The sequence below is a fragment of the Oenanthe melanoleuca genome, chromosome 2 (assembly GCF_029582105.1).
Source record: "Oenanthe melanoleuca isolate GR-GAL-2019-014 chromosome 2, OMel1.0, whole genome shotgun sequence".
Lineage (NCBI taxonomy): Eukaryota > Metazoa > Chordata > Aves > Passeriformes > Muscicapidae > Oenanthe > Oenanthe melanoleuca.
In genome coordinates, this window is record NC_079335.1 from 103,297,851 (window position 1) to 103,315,108 (window position 17,258).

A 17,258-nucleotide genomic window follows, 5' to 3' on the forward strand; every position below is an offset into this window, starting at 1 on the left:
TAACTGCGGGGTCTGTCGGAACAACTCTGGCCCCTTTAAGCAACTAAACAGTAAACAGATGTAGAGCAAGTTGCAGACAAGGAATAAGAACCCTACAGATGAACTTCCCTAAATCTGTCTCTGCAGAGACAAGGGAGTACCATGCAAGCATTTTCCAGACTAATGGAAAAAACTCAGCTTTACAACAGAAGATGTGGAGAATAGAAAAAGGTACTAAAATGCCATCTCCTGCACAGTAAGAAAGTAGCACAGAAAGCAAGATGAATTATTTATTCCTATATTTAAGTTCTTGGAAAGGATGCAGACAAAAGCAGTGTGAGGCCATGTAAACTGAAGGATTCTCATATGAGAAAAAGCATCACAATCATGTCCAAAGGAAAAATGATAAGGACTTGTAAATGGTACATAGTACAATAATGAATGAAACAAAGGCTGTTTCTTTGAAAACAAATGAATGATGATTTTATTTCAGTCCACAGTCTTACATTTATTCATGCATATGCTAAATTTAGATGGATGGGATAATTCATGTGGTAACCCCAGTAAATATTACGTAACTTTTGGGGGGATTGAGTCATACTAAATTTGCAAATCAAAGTACTGCTTGGAAATGTTATCTGATTTGCAGGTATTAAGTCTAAAAACTCCATTAATTGCTCAAAAGTAGGTAGTGAGTGTACATTTATCAGATGAAAAAGCTGAAATCCACAATCTGTGAAGCTGAAACAAAGCAGTCCAATTTTAGGGAAGTTATTGCATGCCCATGGGAAAAACATATTGCCTGGTTCTTATATACAGCCTATCCAGGCTTGCTGCTGTAAAGGCTGCTGTAGATTCATAGTTTTAATTAAGCAGCAGCAAAATTTAGACATAGAGTCTAAATAACAGAACTTCATGGTAATAAAGAGAGATACCTTATTTATTTTCCTGAGAATATAAAACCCCATGATTTTATATATCTCCTACTTAGGAAAAAGTATTTTTGTAATATAGGCAATTATAAATAAATTTTATTCAGTTCTTGCTTTAGAGGAAACAAACTCATTGCAAAAGATCGTAATAATAAAAACTCCTTTTTAAACTGAGTCCACTTAAGAAAGAATAATTTTTTCACTGAGAGGAAATAAACTCAGTTGCCACATAGCTGGTTAGAGTTAATTTTTAATACAAACATTTCAAGCTGCCTTGTAGTTAAAGGAACATTGGAGTTTATCACCCCCTCACCTGCATGAGAAATTTTTTCCTCCATTTTAGAACAGTGTGGTTGGAAGATGCCCAAAGAGCTCGGGAAAGGGCATGCCCAGGTGCTTGGATGCACAGGAGCAAAGTTCTGCCTATTGGCTCTCTGTGAAAGCTACAATGAGTTCACAAGACTGGACCATCAACAGATTATTTTTCCTAAATGTAATTTGAGTTTCATGGTTTTGCTTGGGTCTTTTTCCAACTTTGAGTTTGTGCAAAGATGTGTGTGGTTCCCGCATGATTTAAGTGGCAGGGATGATTTACAGGGGGTATGGGATAGGAAAACGCTGCTGTGTGGGTGGTGAGAGAGATCTGCACCCACTAAGTGCCCTTCATGGCAGCTCCCCATAGGATCCTGAAGAGGCTGCTCAGGGCCTTTGCCACAGAAGTGTGGAAGGATCTGCACATGGAGTGCACCATGGGGTCTGCGAGGGGCTGGTGAATCATTTGCTAGTAGTCCAGAAATAAATGGCTGTCCAGATGTGTCATGTATGAGTCCTGCTGGGACACTGGGGTACCACTGATGTGTCAAGGTAGGACAGCAGGGAAATATCACACTGGAAGGGGAGGAAGAGATACAGGGGCAGTGCTGCTGGTGTGAGCTGAGAAGCTGGGCCAGATGATGTGGCAGGCAGTATCTGAGCACTTTATTCCCTCTTCTCTGGTATGACTTTGTAAGTGGTTCTGTATGAAACCCAGATACAATTACATAGAGTGACAGTGGTGTTTTCTCATTGGAAAAGTGCCTTTGTTTTCATTTTAACTGGGGTCCTTGCTGTGTAATTGCTTGTAAACATCTCTATCTGTTATAACAGCCAGATAGTGCAGTACATGGCTTTTAGTGACTCCTGAAAAATAGAGAAGACTCTGACTAGACACCATTGACAATTATTTCTTCTGTTTGGAGCACATAGATTACAGCTTGCTTTAAACAGAGGGTCAAGATGAAGCCTCACAACAGAGGCATGCAAACCTCTCATACTGAGCTTGGCACTGGCAGTGTGCAATTGATGAAGCTGCAGTGCCCACCCAAAATACACATGCTATTAGAGCACAACGTGCAGGCTCTTGCCAGTCAGTGCCATCCACTTTAGAGTGTACAGGACTTGTGGGGGACCTTTCTTTTCCTCTGTACAGGTGTCAGTGTAGCTTTGCAGAACATTATCTGTGCTAGATGTATTCTGGTTTTGACAGGACCTGCATCTCCTGCTCTCCATCACTCCTTTCCCGAGAAGTCCCCCCCAGCCTTTGAGTTCTTCTTTCCCTACAAAAAATAAAGAAAGGTCAGAATTAAAGAAGTCAAAAATAGTTAATCAGTTTGGGGACTGTGTTTATGTGTTCCCTCCCTTCATAGGGGTAGTCAGAGCGACAGTAAAGGACCAATACTCAGAAGGGGGGCAGAGGCTGTTGCTGAAGAAGCAGTAGATGAGGGGGTTGACGGCACTGTTCAAGGCTGGCAGGTTCTGAATAATCACAGATGCGTAAAAGCGCTCTTTGGTCTCAGGGAGTATGTTGAAGTTGTCCAGGATATCAAAAAGAAAGTAAGGGCTCCAACAGAGAATAAATGCTGCAGAAAGACAGAGAGAGAAAAAGCTTGACATTGGATAGTTCAGCAGTTTAGGGGGGTAATTACACACTCATGTAGCAAAACTGTCATAATGCATAAATATTTGTTCATGTAAAAAAAATCCAAAAAGCTCTCCCCATTCAGGATCTTATTTAAGAGAATAGTTATTAGATTGTGCTTTTATTTGTCTTTATTTTTATTTTAATGCCTATAAAATATATTATGTGTGTTTCTCTAAGTGTTTAAAGTGCTCCCTCTAGACATATTGAGACACTTCTGAACACTACACAACACATACAGGGTAAATAGGTAGCCAGTTAAAGCATCATCAGTTATAGTGAAGTGCTCTTTTAATGGTCCCTGGAGTGAGCAGCCAATCTAAATGTACACACAGCCAAAGTGCTGCTCCGTGACAGCTCTGCCCATCACAGACACCTATTAAAATAAGGTTCTCAGACACCTAGGAGCAAGGAACAACACTACTTCATACTGCATTATAGCAAACCAACATGTCATTTGGCTTGCTGGCTGGAGCTGCTGTGTACATGGAGTGTGCAGAAAGATTCTACTAATTTCCTGTACTGCCATTTGAGAGATGAATTTGAGGAAGGGAATAGAGGATTACACTGCTCATAATTTCTGCTTTTGTTCAGAGGTGCTAGGGGAAAAAGGTTAGCCACAGATCTAGCTTTATTTGGAAACAGGGAATTAATCTGTCCCTCACAAATTTCTATACCATTTCTTCTCACAAAGGCTTTGATTCAGGATTTGCATAGAAATGCTGGGACACGCATTTCACTCAACTAAGCTGTAAGTACCTGGGTTGCAAACGTACAGGTAACTGTGAAATCAGACACATGATCACATTCTGACCCAGATGGGACAGCAGAGTAACCCTGTGCCTGTTTTCTTTTCACATTAACCAGAATTTTTTGGCTGGCAGCTAGCTGAGCGCTCACTAAAACTGCAAGGAAGAGGTGAGGTAAGCTCCCCTCCTGTTTTCTAGAACAACCAAACAGGAGCTGTCTAGGCACAGATATATGCAAAATACACAGTGTCAGAGTGTGGATCATAGCACTCACTATGCAGAACTTTAAGTGGCTTTAAAAAAATCCATGGATGTTAAATGTCAATCTGTTTGCACTTCAAGAGATGCTAGGTGCCTAATAGTCTCAAGGTCTGCTGAAATACTTGAGCATCCATGTGAGCTCTCAACATCTGATGGCCTTGCAATAGCAGTTGCATTTGACAAAAGCTTTCTCTGATTGCCACACAGTAAAGTTCAGACACGGAGAAGCTGTTCTTGGGCTTATGAAAAGTATGAATCACACTGGCCTCTCTCATGTCTGCAGATGCTGCCACTAGACAATGAGCTAAGCTACTCAAATGGCAGTTATCATAACATTCTCCGATCTGAATTTTGCACAGTGCTGGAAAGAGAAGCAATCTCTTTTTCAGTGTCAAGGGATGACTGTTAGCCCTTGGGAATAAACGGCTTTGGTTCCTTTCCTGCATGTCTCTGGCAGCTAATCACAAGCTCTGTGTGATGCTGTCTTTATTTATTGAGATAGAATATCAGCCTCCTAATTGCATCAGAATAATGTCATTTCCCTGGAAGACTGAGAACACTTACATTAAGTCATCTGCTGCCCAGCTGGGAAAAGGGAGCTCATTCTTTCCATCTCGGCAACACACCTGTGACATCAAATACAATTGCTGCACATCTCACCTCTTCTTTCCCTTGCACCACTCCAGCAGCTCACATGCCTTGCAATGTCTCTAAGCCTAAAAGACAACTCAGTTGCCAAATCTTTTGGCAGTCTTTTGACCTCTTCCTTTGTTCCTTTTAGACATTTAGACATCTTTACTTTCTTTATGCACTTGAGGGGCTATGCATCTAATTTAATTTAAGGCTTATGTCAGATACCTAAAATAGAAACATATCAGCCAGAAGAGTGGGGAAGGACAAGCTCAGAAGGCAAGTCTGAGTAAAGCTCCTTCTCCAAGCCATCTACTTTGTCTGTTGATGATAGAGGCTGCTGAAGAAAAGCAGCTTCCTAATGTCAGCATCCTCCCAGCTGTGGGGCTTTTTACTTACCAAGGATAATTACAATGCTGTACTTGATTGCCTTCACCTTTGCCCTGGATATGAATCCACGACTGCTATAGCCACTGGAGGTTTTGCCACCTGGGAAAAGAACAGTTCAGCTAGTGAAAGAATAGGACTGGTGTGTGGATGTGTCTGTGCGTACCTTGACTGACAAGACAGGAATACACAATCCCATCTTTCCCTGGTGACAGCCAGGACCAGAGTAGTTCCTGAAATTTGGACACTTGCAAGTCTCCTCAAGCTGGACAATCAAAAGTTGAGCCAGCCAAAATAAAAAAAGTAAAAGGAAGCAGAATTGATCTTCCTGAACCATTGAGGCATGTGTAGTCTTGGGATGGAATACTCAGATCATTTCCTAGCTTTCTGTGGCCAGGAATTTCTGATCTTGAGCAAAATTTAGACTTACAAGCACGTGTGAAGACACAGAAAAAGTGTTGCCGAGTATCTGGTAGAGAAACTATTGTGGAAATGGTGAAAGTTCTAGGAATAGGAATTCTAACTTCTAGAATAAGTAGTTAGTATTTTTATTCATTTTCTCCCAGATGGTTCCTATTATGTCTCTGAAGAGAATTTAATTTCAAAGGAAAGAAGGTAAATAATGTAGAAATGGGTTATGAATGAACAAATACAGAAACCCCATTCACACGCAGTGATGGGGGTCCAGCGTGACACTGCATGTCCAAGCACTTCCAGATTTGTGAGGATCAGCTGGAATTGAATCACAAAGCTGGAGTCACAGGTATGCTGAGACTCACCAGGACAGCTGGATATGATGACAGCCTGAGCTTTGCTCTTCATCCAGATGGTCCGAATCACAATTGAGTATATGATGCTGCAGAAGGGGAAGAGTTGCTGGTATTAGGCACAATAAATTTAACAGATCATAATCCTGGTCATTTGTGCTCTAAGCATACACTTACCTATGTGTAAGGAGTTCACAGAAATGGTAAGACTGCATAAGAATAAGAGTAAGTAACAATAATGTAATAATGAATATGATATGAGTCTCCCACAGTATTTTTCAGAAGGAGATCTGAAGACTTTTCACCATGTACATCCTTATGGTTGTCTTGGCTTTGTAGATGTCAGATCTAAGGCTCAGAGGAATGCAGTGATTCAGCCAAAAGTCTTTCAGACAAGAGCTCATTGGTGATTTTGAGCCAGCCAGTGCCAAATCCATCTCAGTATCAGCCCTGGAACACTAGCTTTGATGATGGAAGCGAGGGACCTGATTTTTCTGTATGTGCACTTTGATTTTGCTGTTACTTTTTGGGTATTTAGCTGGTGAATAAAATTTCACCCTGGGGAATTTGATAAGGGCAAGATCCATGAGAAATGCAAATAAATATATCAATGCTCAGTTTTGGGTCTCAGGATCCTGTGGTGGAAATCAAGGAGGACAGAAGTGTCAGATAAATGGGAAGAGTTAGATAATTCAAAACCAGATCCACCACAACTTGCATATTTAGAGAGGTTTATATACTTTCAATAGGAAAGATGAGAAGTGCCCTATTACACAGTGACCTTGAATAATTATGGACTTTCCCTATGCAATAGCCAATCTGGACTTCTATTGATTTAATACAGAATAGATAAAAATACTTCCTTCATGATGAAGAGCTGTTTAAACCCATGTCGTGCTTGAGGATATTAATTGCCATAAACCTTAGTGGTCCTTATGTGAAAAAGATGCAGTGAAGGACATAATTTCAGGGTATTTTATAGAAGCAAAAATTTGTCCTACTGTTAAGTGGCTTATTTTTGCTTTCAGAAGAAACATTATTCTTATTAGTCCTTTCAGACTGATATACTAGTCTTTCCTACAGCACCCTCAATTGCTAGACATGCTTCCAAAGCCAGAATTTGTGCTCAAAAACTATGAAGGTTTGGAGGTTTCCTTTCTGTGGAAGTTTGAACCATCTGGCTTCCAGGCTCAGCAGATGAGAGCTGTAAATTCAAGGTGCAGTCTGGGCTGTGCAGCGGAGCAGTAGTGTCCTTGCCCAGTGAGGGGTTTGCTCACATCTGCCATGGACTACAACTCACTCTCCTTAATCCCAAAAGTCCAGCTTGGCTCCCAGCTGATTTGAACATTTTCCTTTTATCTCATGGCTTTTCAAGAGCCTGTTTATTTAACAGATCATACACTTCAGAGTTCCTTTGTACTTTTTACAGACAATGGTGGAAAATTCATGTACCATTGCTCATTTGATTATTCCAATGAATCAGAATGTATTCTAATGATAATCGTTGTCATCTCAAAAATTTTACCAGCTCACTCTTAAAAGTCCTGTTTCTATTTTCTTCCTAGCCTGCTGTCTCTAGCCTGAACTCTTTATTTGCAGTTGAGACAATGTCCTCTCTGATGCAGATTTTCATTTGTCCAGCAGGACATATTTCAAGTTTCTTAAGTGTCAGGACAAAGGAATCTAACTCTGTAGTCAAAATATTCAGACCCCCTACTTTTGGCAAAATGTCATAAGGATTGAAATATGAGGCCAGGCTTCTCGCTTTCCCTCTGACCCCAGAATCCCTGGCCTATGGCTGCATAGTCTAGTGGGGACATGTCTTTTGCCAGAGACAGTTACTGCATCTGTCTTCTCACTGGCATTTCACATACTAGATTACATGCTGATTCATTTGAATCCTTAATTTTTAGAACTGCAGAGGAAAGCTGAATTGTTGTTTTCATCCAGCTGCCAGCATAGTGGGTCTGTGTGGATGCTTTTGCCTCTGTTCACCTTTCTTTTCTCCGTAGCTGAAGCCACTGGAGGCTTCCTTATGAAATGGACCAAAGGTGGTGTAAAGCTGCTCAAGGTGGGTATCAGGAAATTTTACATGCTAGGTAAGCTTCTGAGCTACTTTTGTGCCAGCCACAGTTATTCATTTATTATTTGATCTCTCTGGTACTCCAGTTCATAGTAGTGCCTAACCATTTTTTTTTTTTCCCCAGCAATGTTGACATGGAGCTGAGAAACTGGACTTTCCAGAAACGTGTTACCTAAAGCATAGATCATAACAGGCAACTGCATGTGTGTTTCAAAGCCACAGAAGTAATAAGAGAGCCCTTGTGGAAGAGAGGTATTTTTCTTACAAGGGAAAAATAGCTTTTTGTTTCAGACTACATTTGTAGTTCCTTTCTTTCTTGTAAAAGGAGACTGGAGCAGGATGCAGAGATTGGTCAAATCTTGAAGAAATTCTCATTTGAAAAATGAAGTGGCAGATGAGCAAAGAGTAGCAGGGAACAGATTACAAACTGGTATTCAGAGAAGTGTTTGGAAATAGTCTGCACCATGCCAATCATATCCTAATCTCTGTTCACTTCCTCTGGATGCTGAACTGCTCAGTCTTCACTGCCAAGATGTAAAAGCAGGTGGTACACATTGCCAGAAAGCTTTTTCCAACCCGTGTAACATGCCTGCATGCTGCTTGCTGTGGTCTCCACTGAGAGCATTGAGAGACGTGATGTGCAGCTCTTGAGCTCCAGATGTTGCCAGGCTTCTTTGTGATCAGCGCACTGATCTTCCAGCCCAGATTGTAGGTGAGAGACTAATGAAAGGGTACTAGGGTGGAAAAGTCAAACCTGGATGGAAGATTCACCCAAGCCATTCTGAAAAGTAGTTGCTCAGGCTTTGAAGACCACAGAATAGAAAGGACATGCTGTTGATCTGAAAATGTGTGATTTTTCTAACCCTGATAAAATTAATATCTCAGGAAGTGGCAGGAAAATACAAAAATATGGCTCACATTATGGATGTATCTCAGAAATGAAATTCTTTTCATCTCCAAAAACAATTCAGTTTGATCTAAATTCTAAAGGATTAAGAGACATGTTCATCACAGCCTGCTATTAGTTAATGGTATTGTTTAATATGCCTCATTGGTAATTACAGCATTTTTTATCCATCTAAATATGTAACTTATGGTTAGTCATAAAAGTGCAACTGTGAGTAATCACACCCTATCTATATTTTTAATTCATAGACCACTTTTTCTTTTTTTTAAATAAAATGTCTTCTGGTAAAGCTATGTATTGATATTAACAATCATAAGTGTTATTGATCTGCCTGCTCTTTAAATCCAGATTTTTAAAAAGTAAATAATTGCACTATGACAGCATGCCACACAGCCTCAGAATTTTCTAGTAAAATGAGCCTTTACCATGGCAAAAGTGCACTTAAGCTCCCTGTTAATTACTTCTATTAATCATTCAGTGTTGCCTGTTGTTCCTTATACTTCATTTGTGCAAAGTGATACAGCTGCTTTATGTGAGCTAATTTACAGCACTATTTGTCTAAAGAGAAAAGTAACCTCATCTGAACAAACCACTGCAGGCATGTGTAATGGGTACGTGAAGAGATGATGAGATGGGAAGATATTAGAACATATGCACAAGATCTAGGGTTTTTATTTAGAAATGGAAATTGCAGGCAAAGAAGAATGCCCTCACTGAGTCACTTCAAAAAATGACCTTTGGTATTTTTATTAATGTCATTCCCAGTCCCTTTCTTTGATTTAATTCAGAGAAATTCCTTTTATTTAATCTATTTTTTATTTCATTGCAGTGTCTTGGATTTATTTCCATATTTTTCCTTTTAGCTGATTTTGGTTTTCTTTAATCTTCCAATTATTTTTCAGCTTCTCCAAAGCAAATGCTCTCTTTGGAGTTTAGATTTTAAACAGCAGATAGATATCTTTTTCCTCTGTGCTTCAAGAGGAGCTTTAGCAATTTTTTTTAACATGAGTTTGCAATTTTATTACGTAAATGTCTATGTATTGTATTTATAATATTAAAACTTAAAAAATATATTTAGCAATCATTAATAACAGCTTAAAAACCTCTGAATTTCTGGATACTCAAGTGCCAAAACATAATTAGGTTTTGTCACAGAGTAGCAACGCAGAATAGAAATACAGTAGCTCTTCTGTTTCCGCCTCACAGGTTCTGAGGGGGCCCAGGTGCAAATATTTGCAGGAGAGCAGTGTATAACCTTGATTTGATCCATATTTAACCTCTGTTCAACAATGCTCCAGAGGTTTTCAGCTATCACAAATACCATTTGAGCTTTGCTTGGCATATCTCAGAATAGGAGAAAAGGCTTTGGTTATAACTGATGGCACTTGTCCCAGAAGAGGAAAGAACTAATTACTGCAGGTTCTCTAATTGCTTTTTTTTAATTTTCTGGAGTTTCGTACGTTGATAATATCAGCTGCAGAAGAAGTGGTAGAATGATGTAAATAAGAGGGAGCAGGTCAGATTTTTGATCACTGTATAAAAATACCTGACTCAGGATCTGTGGATCTTCCTGTACAACAGTGAGACAGCAGGGACAAGGGAGGTTTTAATATCAAAAGAACAAATATTCTCCACTTTTTTCAGCTCTCAAAGATATCCACACACTTGGGTTAAAATACTAATCATAGCTTTTAATTTTCTTTTCATTATTCAGGTCTTGTTCATAATAATCAGATAAAAAACTTACTGAAAAACCCACAAACTCTTTGATAACTAATTGCTGATTCTCTAGTTTTGAAGAAGTGGTAGGAATAGACCTCAGAAGTATTAAAATCTTTCAGGCTGTTGCAGTTTTCTTCATAAATTACCTTTCTATATATATTTTTTTTTAAAAAAAGCAGGGGGTGAGGGGGAGAGAATGCCGAGTTCTTCTAGTTCACATTTTGGCTTGGAATCTGTAGAGTTTGCTCACACCACATCTAGGGGTTTAGCCTGCCAGTGGAAGGGTTTTCCATAGTGAGCATAAGGTTATCAGTTAAATAGTTCATTCCATGGGCTGCAGTATTATGAATAACACAACTCCTGTGAGTTGGTTGAAGGCTGTCAGGAGCATGTGAAATCAGCTTGACTGAGAGAGCTAGGGGCTGGATGAGAGAAGCTTAAAAGATGATGGTGTCTGGACTGTAACAAGTGAAAACAGCTCAGCCACAGCAGCATATCTAGTGTGGAATTAAGTCCTGCTCCTGAAAAGTAAGATTTTATCCTTTGTATGCACTTCAGATGAATACCACCAGAAAAACTGCTGTCATCAGTGAACTGCTTTGCTCTAGAGGTTAGGTTTTCAGCAGAGCCACGCAGCAGAACTAATTAAGAATTAACTCTGCCAGCCAGCGTCCCACATTGCATCAGACACTTGCCATGCAGCTAAATCAGAGTGCTTCAGCAGAGAAAATAAAGTAGCTGTGCAAACAATCTGAATTCTTGCAGAAAAGATTTTATTTTTTTCCCTATGTGCACTCTGCTTCGCTTCCTCACTGAGTGTGGTGGATGACTTGATTTCTGACTTATATGTATCCATGGCTTCTTCTACTCATCCTTGAGTTTTCAGTTGCATGTTTATGGATCTTCTCTCCATTTTTATGTTGTGGCCTTTTAAAAATAACACCTTCAGCTCAAGGTCATTAAATTAAAAAAAATCACAAAATGCCTTTCTGAATTTATTAAATAACACCTTTCATTTTATAACTAATCTCTTGACAGAGTAACACACAATTGGAACATATGTGATCTCTCTCACCCTTATGAAATAGCATCTCATTTATCATCAAACCTCCTGTGCATCTGAAAGAATTGGATGCAACAAAACTTTTACAGAGAAACTGAGTCTCTAGAGATGTTAACAGCCATTCCTGCTGTTCTTGACCACAAACTGCTTGCCAGAGTATTTGTATGCTGCAGCCACATCAGGTGGATTAGCTTTAAAACTCCTGGACTGCCAATGATTTTTAAAGAAATAGATGTCACACCTTCAGGCTATGTTGCCAGATGTTTTACAGATACATCAGTTTCAACCTTCACATTTATGTTTGAGACTTTAAAAAGTGCTCTACAAAATAGCCATTTCCTTCCAAATTGGATGACATTTTTTTCATAATGTCTCTGCTGACCTTGCCCTGATGATAATCCTCTTTTTCTGTGGTTTTAGACAATCCTCTCTGTTCTGAAGAAAATAGTATCACTGACAATTAGAAATAAATAAGCACAAAATAAATCCTTCCCTGCACCACTCCCCTTCCTTCCTTTCAGTGCCAGACACCACTTTGGACCTGTCAAAAATATGACTTCTTTTGGCAAGGACACAGGAGCATTTGTGGTAATAAACACTGAAACTAGGAATGTTTCTGGGCAGGTGATGGACACAGCTGCCCCTGGCTCCAAAACCAGTGGTTTTAGTTCCTGTCCTGCCATAAACTTCTCGTGTGAATATTGCTTAAGGTTAAAGCCACAAAATTTTAGGATGTTTAATTCATGTCTCAGATGCCAGGGCAATCTCATGAAATGCCAGTTTCACTGCCTTTCTGTTTCCCCTCATGTCTTCATCACCTTCTTGCTTCTGGGGATTTACTGTAAAGCAAGTCAGAGAGCTGATCTGGTTTGAATATCTTTCTTTGGCAGGAAGGAAGGGAGCATAATGTCAACAGCTCTGAAATATTTCTTGCTCTACAGCTTGCCTTTTCTTGCCAAACAAGTATAGATGGAGTGTAAAAGGAGTGGCTGGTCTGTAACAGAAACCATGGAAATCTGTATGTTTGAACGTGAAAGAGATGTTTCACACACCTATTAAATGACTGGTAGTTGGGCAAGCTGTGGGGCTTTTTTCCTGAAATGCTTAGGATGCTGGCTAGAATTTCCCAAACTCCTACCTATGTGAGAAAGCTCATAAAAGAACCCTTTCACAGTAACAGCCAGCCTCAAATTTTTCTAGTGCCATTTCCTTTCACTGTTAGATTGCTTTCTGTCTGTGCAATATATGTTTATTGTTTTTGCTCTTACTGCTGGGATGCAGATCTATCCACATTTTTATTTACATATTTCCAAAAATATTTTTTTGTATATTGAAAACTAGGCTGGCTTTCAGATACAGAAAAACATGCAGAGAAATTATCTCACCTAGGAGGGATAACTTGGGAGTAGTTTTTCCTCTCATGTCATCTTGTCCTTTTTTAAGGAGAACTTTCTTGATTTTTTTTATAATATCTATGAAATCTGGCATGAAAAATGGAAGGTTTAGCAAACTGCCATGTCATAAGAAAAGTGTAAAAATCATCCCTTCTCTCTAGGGAATAGCACTGGTACATTTTGAATCCATATCAAAAAGTCAGTGAAACGAGTTTAAGACCACATAGTTTTGATTCTATCAGAGATAAACTTGTTGCCATTAAAAGCTGCAGAACTTAATCTCTGTGATAAAACAGTAATAAACTTCAAGACATTTATTTGGGTTATGTAGTCAGTCCTGCCATCATCTAGAAGAGGTTGGCCTCTGCCCACCCCACTCTCACTCTACTAATGAGCATGAAGCTAAGGGAGAATCATGGCTCATTGCATGTTGGAAAAACAATGGACCATAAAAAATAAATCCAAGGGACATTGCAAAAATAGTTCTTCTCTCAGAGTTCAAGCAGTCTTTCGTCAAATTATGGGGGGAAAAGGAGCTCCAGCAGGTTTTTGTCACTGCTGACAAGAAGAGATGGACACCAAGAAATACAATTGTAACCTTGCTAGTGAAAGAAAGAAAAATAAAGGCTCTGAGAACTGTCACTGCCACTGGCAGCATTTTGAGGCAGTTAAGAAGCCTCACTCCCCTTCCATGTCTGATTTTGGCCACTCTTTTGCATTGGTGGCTCCTCATGGCTTGTTAACTTCTGTTTAACAGCAGCTAATGCCAGTGCCCTAGAGTGAGGCTGATCACTAAGCACAGTCTGCAATATTGATTGACCTCAGTTTAATAGAGTTTCTGCAAATTGACTCTGTTTTTTGCCTCTGATTTGAGGCAAATTTCTGTTTTTTGCCTCTGATTTGAGGCAAATCAGTCTCAAATATCCCCAGCTTAGGTTTCCTATTATAAACCAGGAAGAATTACATTTGTTCATATTTTAGGAATAAATGGTAAATTCAGCCCTTGGAGATTTCTTTCCAATCCTCATGAAGGAACACTTGTAGAGTACTGTGAAGCTTAAGAGAGCACTTCAAGTTAATTTTAGTTTAATTAGTGTTAAGTGCAGTTTCCTGCTCTATTAAAATCATCCTTTGTAATAATGGATAAATATTCATACTGGATTTATAAAGATATCCTTAAGCCTGGAGCTGTAGAGATAAGTGGACACACTTAGAGATTCATTCCATTTTTCGGAGAAAATATTTCTGGCTGTTAATACCACACAGAGAACACCCAGGGCAAGTACCTGTGTACTATGTGATAAAAACCAAAGCAGCTATGCAGCAGGTATGAAAATGAAATTGTAATGAATGAGTAGAAATTAAAGCATTAAGCTGATTGCACACTTGATAGCTTTCCCCACACACTTGCTGCCTGGGGTTCAGCCTTACCTGATAATGATCAGAGGAATGAAATACACCAGGAAAGCCACAACTGTCATGTAGGGGATCCAGTAGGAGTCATCAGGCCAGAGAGCCCAGCACTGCACTTCCCCATTGGAGAGCTGCCGTTTCCCAAAAATAATCAGAGTTGGTATGGAAAACAGGAAAGAGAGGGTCCAGGCCACTCCAATAAGCACTTTTGCCTGCCTTTCTGTGTAACAGAGTTAAACAGACAGTGTCAGTGGGGTTGTTGGTGTGAGTGAACTCTTGCAGCACTATTGACAGAAAGGCAGGGAGGAGGAGAAAATTCTGTGAAAAAAGGGAATTCTAGGCTGCAGCTGGCTGATGCTGAACAGGCTTCAAAGGAGAAAAAGGATTTAATCTCTTTCTCATGATAAATTGTCAAGTCATTATGAGCTTGTATTTTGCAAGTTTTATTTAAGGATGCTTAGGGTCTGTTGAATCTGAAACACTATGAGAAAGGCACTGGTCAGGTTCAGCAAGTCAGAAACATGAAATGAAAATGGTATCTCTATGCCACCAAGAGAACATAATTTATGGATGTAAAGGACCTCAGGCCTGCCCTACTACATGCCTAGTGATGCACTTTGAAGTGAGAGAGACTGCAAATAATTTCCTATGAGGAGAAAGAAAATGCCTCTGTTCAGGGTCAGAACAAGACTGCACAACCAGCTGCCTTTAACTCCATCTACAACTTTACTGTCCCAAAGAAACATGGGCCCAAAGAGCCTGGGCATCTCCTGCACTTCTCTGTATGATGGTGGGGATCAAATTTAGCTCCTGCTGATGAACCCAAGCCATGCCAGGAGTGGACTACTAACCACGAGACAGGAAGGATGATGGTGCTCAAGTGCTCAGCTCTGTTTTATCTGCTGCAAAATACAGGAACTGGGAGATCCTGCTGGACTTTATGGTAAGGAACAGGAGCTAAAGGACCCCAAAACCTCCATCAGGTTTGGGTTACAGCATCCTCTTGATTTCTGGCTACTGCCAAGTGACAAAAAACTACTGGGAAATGAAACGATGCCCAGTGGCACCCACAAGATTTTGTAAATACGAATGAGTTGGAGCAAAAAGTCCCAAGGCTTTAATTTTGAAAAACCAGCATTTTCTGGCTAAAATCCAGTTAGCTCTAGCTGAGAAGTGTGATGGAAAAGGGCTTATCTGTGGAGTACCTATGATTATCAGTGACACTTATTCCTCCTCAGCCAGACTGCAAGAGGAACAGATGGGGATAGATTTTTTTTTTTTTTTAATCTGGGGAGCTTTAGTGTTCATATACTTTATTGTCCTAAAAAATACCCAAGGTTGTGTGTAAAATAGAAATCCACTTTAAATTATGCATGTCAAGAAGAATGTCTTTCCTCCTTGAAGCTCAAAGAGCAATACAAAACCATGTGGGCGAAACATTCAAAAAGCAATTTTATGCTTTATAAAACATCAGTTGCAAATAATCAGTTATCCTGCTCATTTTTCAATGCTACCCACATTCAGGAAAGTATGGTCTTGCTAATCTAGGGCTTAAGGGAAGTCTGATGACATCTGCATAAGTGAGAGGGTTAGATTAAGGCCATAAATATTGTACAGGCAAAAGAGAACTGTGAAGTTTCCCAAAGCATAACAGAATAAACTTAGCAAAAGAATATGAAGAATAAATTTTGCAAAATATTTCTTGATAGAAAAGACATTTCAAATGTGAGCTAACTACTTAAACTACAATCATGCAAGCCTCAGTGGGGCCTACCTGTGTTTTTCTAACTAAAAAAGATCAGAGCTGGAAAAGAAATCTTTTTTTTTTTGTACTGTATGTTGAACAGAACTGGGCAATTTTGGTTGGGCAAGAGCAGTATTTCTTTATGTTTCATAATACTTTTCCTGTAATGTTCATTTATTTTTATTTTTAAATGTCCCTTGCATTTAGTAGAATATGGCCTTGCTAGTCTAAAGGGCTTTACAGGCCACTGATAGATAAGCAGATTTTTGTTTTATTAGAATAATGTTCATTTTCTGCCTCACTAGCAGGGCTTTTTTAATGCTGTATTTTTAATAGTTGCTCTAATATGCTCTAAATGCCAGCAAATCACATAACTAGAGCTGTATCAGTTATAAATGAAATCAAACAAATAACTTCTGAAATACAATATTCTATTGGACCAGTCTGAGCATTTTCATTTAGAGCTTTTCAATCTGTGGTGGCCAAGACTAACTGCCAGGGCTGGAGTGGGAATCTCAGTTGGAAGCTGTGGCTCTGACTCTCCTAAAAGGTGTTTCTGTGTGCCTGTCCCCTTTGCTGTGCTCCCACCATCCCTGCACTGTGACAGTGGGTTTGAGTACATCTCTCTGCTCCCAGCAATATGGGACAGGAGGACACCTCTTGGGAGGATCTTTACTTCCCGCCATCAAGAATGTCCATGTTATGCAATCCTTTAATAAATTAAGTGCCACCTTAAAATTAGGTTTTAAATCCAGGGAGAGCAGAGTGGTTCCAGAATCTCAGTGACAGCACTGTTTTCAGCCCAAAGCCACACAAGGATCAGTTTACAGCTTTTTGGGTTTCATCATTTCCTTAAGCAGTTATTTTTCCACCTGTTGTTTAGCTTGCGTGTTTTTTGCATATAGCTTTCCAACATGACAAGTATTCACAAAATGTTTTCTGCTATAACTTCTCAGTTTGTTTTCTTTTTGATCTTTATTTTTACAATTTTTCCTTAATACCTTTTTGGTGTCTCATAGTAAATATACCCTTTTGATGTCTCATAGTAAAAACTTTAGGAATAAAAGACATATTTCTTTCCCATACTGCACTTTCTCTGGTCATTTATGTATTTTTAAGAATAAAATATTCAGCTGTTGAAGTTTTTTTTCTTAAAAACCATGTAAAGAACAGGTCATTACAAATTCTTTGTAACAGGGCTTGAGGCTAGTAACTAAAACACAATTTAAAAAATTGTTTGACATTTTCAAAGTGGATTGTTTGATTTTTT

The 17,258-nt window shown here is 39.3% G+C and overlaps 1 protein-coding gene across 2 annotated transcripts in view; it reads right to left on the reverse strand.

Moving 5' to 3' along the window:
• Positions 1–262: 262 nt before the first annotated feature.
• The window catches only part of NPSR1 (neuropeptide S receptor 1), a 57,879-nt gene continuing 40,883 nt past the window's right edge, over positions 263–17,258 (reverse strand). Inside the window, exons 5-9 of one of the 2 annotated variants that reach the window (XM_056484643.1) lie at positions 14,263–14,464; positions 5,675–5,751; positions 4,908–4,997; positions 2,629–2,809; positions 263–2,506 (exon numbers count right to left, since the gene is read on the reverse strand). In XM_056484643.1, the coding sequence (XP_056340618.1) occupies positions 2,413–2,506; positions 2,629–2,809; positions 4,908–4,997; positions 5,675–5,751; positions 14,263–14,464 (644 nt within the window). In that variant the 3' untranslated portion in view covers positions 263–2,412. The remainder of the gene's footprint in view (positions 2,507–2,628; positions 2,810–4,907; positions 4,998–5,674; positions 5,752–14,262; positions 14,465–17,258) is intronic. The other variant, XM_056484645.1, reaches the window with a different exon arrangement.